Raw genomic sequence first — 10,127 nt, forward strand, 5'->3', positions numbered from 1 at the left:
GAGCGCCCGTGTGCATAGTAAAGTTATCGAGCGCCCTGCATTATTAAGTGTTGTAGTTGAATCTTGCACGTTACTGGTGGTAGGACTCTCATATTTGAGAGTCCGCCTGAGTAGATACCACCGCAATGTCCATTTATGGGCGGGCGTATCGCTTACTATCAGGCGAACGGCTTGCTCGTCTCGTCATTAAAAGCAAAGTGAAAAAAAACGAAAACGTATGTTACTTCCGCAATGGAAATGCGGCTTAACCTTTAATGATGACGTCATCATGAGAATGTAATTTAAAATATAGACACATTGTGCGGTGCCTAGACTCATATCTCATGAAAATGTAAGAAATTGCCTGCGGCCCCGCGCGCGGGAGATATTTTTTGCGAGATAAAAAGTAACCTATAAAACTCAGGAGTAAGGTAGCTTTCTATCAATGATTTGCTTTTATTGATTAGTAAAAAATGGGTTATTTTAGGAAGCGGGCTATTTTCCGTCACATTAAGTATCCGTAGTACAGTTGAATTTACTACTTCAAGTTAAAAAGGGCGTAAGACCACAATCACACGGGCCCATTCTTCGATAGCATGATTTAATACAAAACTTTAGTTATAGAAGTGAAGGCCATTTGAAGCCATCTAAATAAATGACACTAATGTATTGCTAGAGATATTTATTTAAGTCATGGTGCCGAAGGAGCCGGCCCGTTCACTTTGTCTGCCGCAGCACTGCGTAGAAACTGTACGACGACTTCAGGATCTGTCGACACAACAATATCATATAGTACTTAAATACTAATTACTTAGTATAAAGGGTGTAAAAGACAGCCTACCGAAAACTGATACCAGGTGTTCAGAATATGATTCTGAAACGCTGGGGCGAATGAATTTATCGTCGGGGTTTTCATTAATTTTTGTTTTTTTTCGATGATAACGTAATAAAATTGGTACTATTCTTTAACACAACCCCATTTTCATTAAAATAACAAGCAAGTTACTTTCATAATAACAGAAATGTATGTAGAACAGATGAAGGGTGCTCAAGCGTCCCTAATCAGCTGTTTTATTAAATAGGTACACAGCGCCACGCGCGCCGCACGCAATGGCCTCGCTGCCCCGTCGGCCGGCTCAAAGGCACCTCGCCGCGCGCGGCTTCTTTTGACTACGAGCGATGAGCATTGCGAATTTCGGATTACAGAAAATGTGGATTGGGCTTAAATAAGTATTCTACTCGGCATTTAATTAATTATGAACGCGGAGTTGTGTTTTTTGTGAAAGAAGAATGAAATGGGTAACGATTTTTATTAGTACTTACTAAAATATATTTATTTTTTAATAAATATTAAAAACCTATTTACTGTGCTTATCAGTTGTAGGAGTATAACAAATGTAGATTTTGTTAGCTAATTTCTAACTGTGAAGGAATATTACAGATTTTCAAAACTCGTAAATGTTACCCAATTACATATCTTTATCTTGGGTGCACTAAGCAATAAAAACTTTTCATTTGTGACGAAACATGAAATCTTATTTAGTAAACGCCCAAACATGAATCCAGCAAATTATTCCTTAGTAGGTAGGTAAGTAATTCACGAGGCAAATAAATTTAATGAAAATGACCGATCCAAACGGTTCAAGTCTAGGTGATGTCATTGAGCGACGCGTGCGATTCGCAAGTACATACTTTTGGCCCCTGTAGGTAGATTTCGATAACTACGCAATGGATCGCATACATTGCTCAAGAATTACGAAATTGTTATGCAATATGCACACATATCCCGTACACACAGACATCTTTATTTTAATATAGCCATCATAATACCACTTTACTTTAAAAAAATCGGTAGACTGTCTTCTATACGCTGAATTATTATCTGAGGGTGGGGCACTTGCAAGAAGGATTTTATTAAATTGAACTAGTTACTCAGGTACTTCACCTTGACGTATGTGTCGAGCGTGAGCGGCAGCACGGCGCCGGCGGCGGGCCGCATCGGTCGCTGCGCGCGCTCCATCGCGATCAGCAGCGCGCGCCGCACCCGCCGCGGCACCGCCAGCCACTCTAGCGCGTACATCGACTGCAGCACTAGGTCGCTCTGCAACACACGCGCACACACTAGTGGCCAAAGGCCCATATACCCCGAGTCCTGTCGCCTCCCTTTTGGTAATTTATATAAAATCTAATTGTCTTTGAACGATTTTCAGACCGCATTTCTGCATATTAGCAGTACTTATAGCTTGTCTCGGGTTCGCGTTAGAGAAAAATCACCATTCGCCACTGACTCACACATACACACAGTCGGACATCGCCGCCGCAGCGTACCACCCACCTCTACCGCTACCTCGTTGCCGTAGTAGCAGTACAGGAACAGCTCGGTGAGGATGCACACGATGAACAGAGTCGTTGACGCGAACTCGATGCTCATCACGTCCAGCTGTCGAGCCATATGCGTAACACGACATATTATGCTACTCTGAACTGTTACAGTGGGGACTTAAATGACAAACTTTCATATTGAGAATTAATTAGGACGATCATACTTACACTGACAATCTGGTAAGCGGCCATGCACAGGATCCAGCCGCCGACGCCGAACTGCACGAGCAGCGCTGCACCGAATATGTCCTGTAGCAGCGCGCACGTCCTGCCACACACACACCACACGTGACACTGGTCAAGGACGCTGAATAGGACACTAGAGCACTAAGAACTAACTTACTATGTCTTAAGAGTAAGTATATTTTACATTTGCTTTAGTATAAATGATCGCACCAGCCCCGGATCTTGAATTTTTTGAAGGCGGGGCAAAATCTGGATAATGCCGCCCCCAATCACCTATATTTTTACTTTTGTCATTATCATCATCATCATCATCATCATTTCACGCCCCGCGGGAAATAATTTATGTGTGTTATATACTAAATGTCGCAGTAGTCAAAGTTGCGTTAATGATGAGTTGTGTATTCGTCTGCCAAGTTTGAATTTGCCGCCCTCTAAATTCGCCGCCCGGGGCACGGGCCCTGGTTGCCCCCCCTAGATCCGGGGCTGGATCGCACACAACCTGACCAAGACTTTAACATTATAATACACTGTTGCGGTAGTGAGATAAATTATAATCAATCTACTTGTCCCGTTTCAAGTAGAGTTGATCAAAATAAATAACTAGGTAATATGATAGACCAAAGGCTATCTTGGCATTCTCAAATTGAGATGATTTCACTGAGAATAAGAAAAATTATTTGAATGTTTACCACTCGGAGACATGTAGTACCACAGAATAAACATAGTCCAAATGTCTTTTAAATAAAATATATAGGACGTGTGAATATGTTGTATACTCGTATGGCTCTTCTTAAAATCATATACTTTAGAAAGCCTTATCATCCTCCAGAAAGTATATATCATATCAATGATTTAATGTCAGTCTGAAAATTGTATATAATATGTATATTGCATACTATTCTGATTTCTGAAATTTCACAAGACTATTAGTTACAAATAATAAATTATAACGAAACTGAGTCCCTCTGACAAATCATGTTCAGAAAGTAATGAAAAACACACTAACACACCCACGCACGCATGCCTACACATACAAAAACATAACTCAACTACTATTACTTAATTTTTAATAACTTTTAGTAATTATCTACATACTTAATAGATATGAAAGGGCGTAATCTCCTAGCACAGGCATTTTTATTCTTAAAAGGAGATTACCACTATTAGTTAATAAGAAAAACTTGTATAATAGTGAATAAAGATATACTGTGTAATTTTCTGGTAATGGACGAGGCTTTCGACTAGCAGTTTGTATACGACACGGTCGTATTGGTCTCGCGCGTCGCCGCACGCCGCCCGCGCACGCTCCACCAGCGTCTCCAGGTTGATCCTGTGAAGACAAAAATGATTCACTATGTGTGGAACGAACTCACCGCACACTCGTCCGCAATCGCTCCCACCTGAGTATGGTGAGCTGCGTCTTGCACTGATGCAGCACGGTAGCGACAAACGAGTCCATGGTGGTGTTGCCGACACCCACCAGGCTTGTCGCATAAAACGAGTACAGAAGCAGCGTGAGGAACCTGAAGTTTATTCATCACAAATTAATATGAAACCGCATCTAATATCATATTTTTTTTTACAAAGACCCAGTGCACTAAAAGAAGTCGTCCCTTGAATGTATTAAGTTACATTCAATTATAACTAATACATAATTATGAATAAAACTTGTATAATAAATACTTGGCGGTGTGCGTGCAGTCGATGGGCGCCCAGAAGGAGAAGTGCACGTGACGGCCGCGCGCGCGATCCAGCACGGGGAACACGATCCACAGCACGCACGTGGCCACCGCGCACCCCGCGTACGCCAGCGCCTGGCGCCGCGCGGCGCGCGCCGTCTCGCGCAGCAGCGCCCGCGCCCACTCCGCCGCCGGGTTGAACAGCGGCTCTGCACAACCGCGTACATGTTCATACAAGTTATAATGAAACAGAGCCACACTGCACATACCATAACCATTACCATTGTATATTATTTTTATTTAGAGTGCGTTCGGCTAATTTCGGACGGTTTTTCGGTGTGTTGCGAGGAGTCTCGAAAATGTTATTTTTCTCATAAAATATATAAACAATACCGGCATTTTATACACAAAACTGGTTATTATTAATGCTACTTTATGTGATGATTTTATCATTCTCTCTGTGTAAGCTTAAAAATAGATGATAATATCTTTATAGAAATTTAAAACCCTTAGAAAAGATCGGATCTTCGCGGGGTAAGTTCGGACTCAGTTCTAATAACGCTTCTAATGATAGTATGATAAAGTCAGAGTGAAACCCATGGCACGATCAAGATAGGTGCTTCCACGAAAACCAACAGCCCGATTTCATCGCATAAAACGAAGGTCTACAATGTATATTCTAACTTTCAGGATCTATCGGAACCCCTTACTATTTTGTGAGTAAAAATTGCATTAAGAATGAACTTGTCGCATCGTACTACACTCAACTCACCGGCCAGGCCCGCGACAAGCATGTCGATCCGCGTCGCGTCCACGTGGAACACGATTTGCTTGACGACGCACGTCACGAAACACAACATGATGAACATCACGCGCGACAACTTCTCCATGTCGCCGCGCTCCTGCACATATTACACACACGTGCCAACTATAACTATAGCGCTGCGTCGATAGCACCGACTGCTAGCGCGAGCACACATGGCGCATGTGGGTTTTCAGTATAGACTATAGTAGTTTATGTATCTACTATTTGTATATACAGGAAGCCGATTTAATTTTTCTAACATATAATTGAAGGCATTGATTCAGACAGAAAAGTGTCGTACTCTTACCAAATCTGTAGGGTTTTTAGTCGTATACCTTTTAAGAGTAAATGCAACAATGTAGACTGTTTCAAATAACTGATATAGTAACTAAACGTCATTGTGTAATATATTGAGTTTACTTATTATTATGTTAATGATAAATCTGCTATGCGCGGTTTAATGATGAACTGACTGTATTTTACAAATTAATGCGTGTTGTGATAAATGCTGAGTCTAACGGTCATTTACGTGTGTAAATGTATGTGCGGTTTTGCCATATTGTTTATTAGTAAGACAATGCGGCAGGTGAACTCAAAATCAGGTGATTAATATGCGCACGCTATTTATCTATAACTAGGTAATAACTACGCCTTTGACCGGGCGCCGACGCCGCTCTGCGCCGACCGAATAATGAGCGCATGCGCTCTTCACTATTTGGTCTAGTTAACAACACATTTAGAAACACGCATAGATTAGTCTAACGTCTTATTGCTATAATTCCCCGCGTAGTGCATACTAAGGAATACAGTCTCAATCAATATAATATTATGTATGTACATAATATATTGTCTGTGGTTCCCAGTCGCGAAAGGTACAATTTTTCCGAAGGGGAACCTGACACAGCATGATGGCACTGATGTGCATGAATTCAGTCTAAAAATCGTTCTAACGATTATAATTAGATTCTACATCATTTCTAAATATAGGGAAGTCGACAGGAATCGAGTTATATGGACCCTCCGCCACTGGTGTTTCCTGCGAGTGTTTAGACATTAGACAGAACGAGTATTATAATCAGCCACAGGGTACCTGATCTGCAAAAAAAGGGAGATTTCTATCAGAAGAAACATGTCTGGCTTTTAAAATGAGAGTTCGTCAATTATAATTGTTAGGTGAAGTAGCAGGTGTCCTCGTTAGCTTATAAGTGTATTAATTTATTTCTAACGTATCATAGGCTGGTTTTAAAAAAAAAATTGTAGCACAAATAAGTGACGTGCCTGATAAGCATATATGAGTTGCTGCAGCACGTGGGTGGACGTGGCGGACAGCGCGAAAGCGTGGTACGCGCCGTGAGCTCGCCGGCGCCACCGGCCGCGTCCTGTCGCACCCGCCGTGCCCGCGCTCAACCTGCAGAACCCAACCATGCGTAGGCAACGCAGATGCGGCGCCACGCTGCTGCCCGCCGAAGTCCTGCGTAGTGTAGGTAGTAGGGTCAGAGCACATACTGTGCTACACTACGCTAATACACGCTGCGGTCTACAATCAAAACAGCTGAAGGGTTACTTACATTCTCATGGAATCGTGAATGAGTAATAACAGCGTGAAAGTCGGCTCATGGTATTTAAAAGCGACTCCGACCTAGCGCGCTTCATCTAATATTTACGGTATGTTGACATTTGTGATGCGAGGCGAAGCTTTCATTAGGGCAATAATAACAGCCCCAGATACAGGCGAGTGCTGCCCGCGAAGCCTGACACGGAGCAAGATCCCGGACTACGCTTGTTAGAGCGTAACTGCCATACAAACTACAAGGAGCATATATAATTTTATAATGATTAAATCTTATTAGTAAAAGGCTTAATTAACAGATTATTATAATGATTTCTTATATTTACGCGAATGTTAGACATTCAAATAAAACCATTTTACGGATTTTATCGCGGTTTTTTATATTATAATTTAAACGTGTTTCCGACGTTTAGAAGATTGCAGCCTTCGTGATCACGGGGCGGAATCCGTAAAATAGCTTTATTTAAAAAAAAATATTATTTAAATAAAACTACAAAACAATGCTAGATCATTTATAGTGATAAAATAATTGTGGACAAACAGATGCCTCGACTAGAGTGAGTCATGCGGAGTGCGGTATTACAACCCACCGTCGCGTCGTAATCACCTCGTCACCTGTCCCCTGCTACTCGTCAGCGATGACGCTCTAATTGTACTTATAATTTATGGAAGCCACGACATGTTATTGTGTAGTTAATTACTTTTGCACATTGATATATATATATAGTACATATGTACTACGTACTAGATTTGACGTTCTGAACATTCACTGTGTTCAACTGAATTAAACTGAAATTCATTCAAACTGACTTGAGTATGGTGTCATTATTGAAAGCTCGTTGTTATGGACGGAGCTGCGCTTATATTATTATAATTACTCTAGTCTAGTGTAATCCTGGATGTGAATAAAAATTATTAATCAAGTAAGTAAAATTTTTGTGAAGCTAATAAATAGGTAATAAATACTGTAATAATGACAATAATAATGGCAACATGAGGTGAATGCAGTTTTGTCACCTAAAGTCACTTCAGATTCAAAATATTTCGCATTAGAAAGCCTGCACTCTAAATGATTAATCCACAATCATAACATAAAAACACTTTTGGAATGATATTTCGTGCACATTTAAATGTATCTTACTGCTAGCTTCACGTAGTATTTTTTATATTAAATGGGGCAAATAAAACTTTTCTGTTTAACATTCAGTAAGACCACAATAAACATATAAAACAATACTCTATGTCTGTGGACAAAATGATAAACAAAAGAAACTATTTGACCACAGAATATGTATGCGTGTAACAAATACTTTGTGTTTGTGTGTGTTAAATGCATGGTAGTGTGTGTAATGTTTTATTTATTGATTGAATGTTCTTTATAAAATTATTATTGAAAAATATTAGCGTTCTGCACTTCTCCTACACATAAACTATAAGTGTGCCAAATTTCATACTCCTCCGTCCGCGCAATTTTCGTAAAAAGGGGTCCAAAGTTTTTGCTTCACGTATTAATATATAGAAAAATTAGACAAGGTTCAAATCACATGTTTATTTATTTGTAGGTTATCAAAAACCTTCAGGGTGGAAGGCTAAGACATTTAATATAAATAAGACGAGTCGTGTAACACTTTTTTTTCTTTACACTTCTTTTATATTTGTATAATTTATTCAATGTAGTTAGGTCTTATTTTAGTATATTTTATGTTACACAGTAAGTACCAAAACTGTTCTTGATAAATAAACCATTTAGTGACTTTTGAGTAAAAACGTAGTTAATAAAAACAAAATACGCCAACAAATCATTCATAAATATTCATAGCAATACCTAATTTTGACCTATGCACGCACACATTCAAAACATACGATAAGAAAGGTTCGAAAATATCAAACGCTTGGTCCGCACCGTCCCGCCGCCACGCCGCGCCGCCACGCCGCGCCGCCACGCCGCGCCGCCACGCCGCCCGCCATTCAGGCACTTCAGCCGGCGCAGCCGGCCGCGTCTATCGAGATCTTCCTATCTACCTACAACACCCATGAGATCTCCTGCCTCTCCTCAACCTGCACAGTCTGCAGCTGCCACCTCTCTGCTCTCCCTCTCGCCAGTGTTGACCGTGACCTAATTACGTAGGCGCGTGGTATTTTTAGATTAGCATTTTGCCAAATTTACGTAACTGCCGCGCACCCAATCGGAGAACGATTTGACAGCCAACCAAAGGTTATTGCGGTTTGGTCAGTTCAGTACACCATCCGCCCTGTGGAATGGGGGCGTTTGGAGAATTCCACCACGGTATCCCCTGCCTGTCGGAAAAGGCGAGTAATTGGGGCCACAAAGGGGTCGCCGGCGGGCGGCAGGGGCTGTCCGCCCTAGTACATTTTTGTGCATTTTTTGCACATCTTTCAGTTGACCCCCGGGATGGACGGCCGTGTGTTGTTGACCTCATACTGCCGTAGACGCCGAGGGCGTCCTTCGGTGCGCGGGGGCTTCTGAGACGGGGAGGCTTCCACGGGAGACCGCAAGGCGGCACCGCGCAGGGGCGGCTGCGGTCGCAGACTTAGACACGTCAACGTCAGAGGAAGCCCGCAGCCGTCCCAAATGCACCGAAGAGGGCCACCGCGGAGTTTTAGCTGGTAGGCCGTGCATAGGCTTAAGTTGTATATAGGGTTAGGGACTCGGCCCGGCGGTCGCCCGAAGGTCACTATCAAATCCGGGCGGTTCAACGCCGGGCCGTAAGGCACGGTTACCCCAGCATAACCGCTCAGTCGCCCCCCACGAAGGCTGGGCGGTAGTAATAAATAAATACAAAATAAATAAATATTTTAAAAATGAAATATCGACGGGATTTATACATGGCCTGCCTGATGTTTAATCTGGTGAAAGACCGCGTTCATCTATATCTCGTGAGCAAACTGCAATGGCAGAGCGACGTGCGCAATGCACATCACACCCATGCATCCTGCTGAGCACTGGTGGTGCCGCGAGCTCACTTCGTTGCATTCCGAGGCAGATTCTTAAATTTAGGCTCCAAGAAACGTTACTACAAACAGAAAAGGATATCTTCGTTTTTTTTTTTTTTGTTTTTCTTGTTTTTCATTTTAATAATAAAATGTAACTGAACGTTATTTTGTTAACTATTACAGGCGTTCGACTCGCTCTATCACGAAAGAATCTGGGAAGTATTAAAAAATTAAGGAATAGACAATAAATATACACCGTGACTTTATAGTCGTTTTGGAACTGAAAATTTTGAATTCTATATCAATAATAGAAGTGAAAAAAATATCATTTTAATAAAATTAAAACATTTTTTTATCATTAAAATGAATACTCGTTTCCGAATAATAAATGAGAACTCGTGGTAACGCCACTACAAACACTACGATCGGTGCCATTCATAAGTAAGCGGCAAAATATTCTCCAAAAGAATAGGTACAAAGAGACCGCCGCGTCGCGTCGCGTCGTAGCCAATGACGCGCACCCCTCTGATGTACCTATGCCTCAGCACGGCGAGCGCATACACTCCCGCTC

At 41.7% G+C, this 10,127-nt stretch overlaps 1 protein-coding gene across 1 annotated transcript; it reads right to left on the reverse strand.

Annotated features, from left to right (window-relative positions):
• Nucleotides 1-650: 650 nt before the first annotated feature.
• LOC115454184 (odorant receptor 4) lies at nt 651-8,569 on the reverse strand. Its single transcript, XM_037445513.1, has 10 exons — nt 8,492-8,569; nt 6,310-6,546; nt 4,999-5,128; nt 4,231-4,435; nt 3,948-4,070; nt 3,755-3,877; nt 2,530-2,629; nt 2,315-2,419; nt 1,925-2,080; nt 651-747 (listed from the first exon to the last, which is right to left on the reverse strand). Exons 1-10 carry the CDS (start codon nt 8,567-8,569, stop codon nt 697-699), a joined length of 1,308 nt encoding a protein of 435 aa, XP_037301410.1. The 3' UTR covers nt 651-696.
• Nucleotides 8,570-10,127: the final 1,558 nt, after the last annotated feature.

This window comes from Manduca sexta, unplaced genomic scaffold, assembly GCF_014839805.1.
Source record: "Manduca sexta isolate Smith_Timp_Sample1 unplaced genomic scaffold, JHU_Msex_v1.0 HiC_scaffold_1714, whole genome shotgun sequence".
In the NCBI taxonomy this organism is placed as follows: Eukaryota; Metazoa; Arthropoda; class Insecta; order Lepidoptera; family Sphingidae; genus Manduca; species Manduca sexta.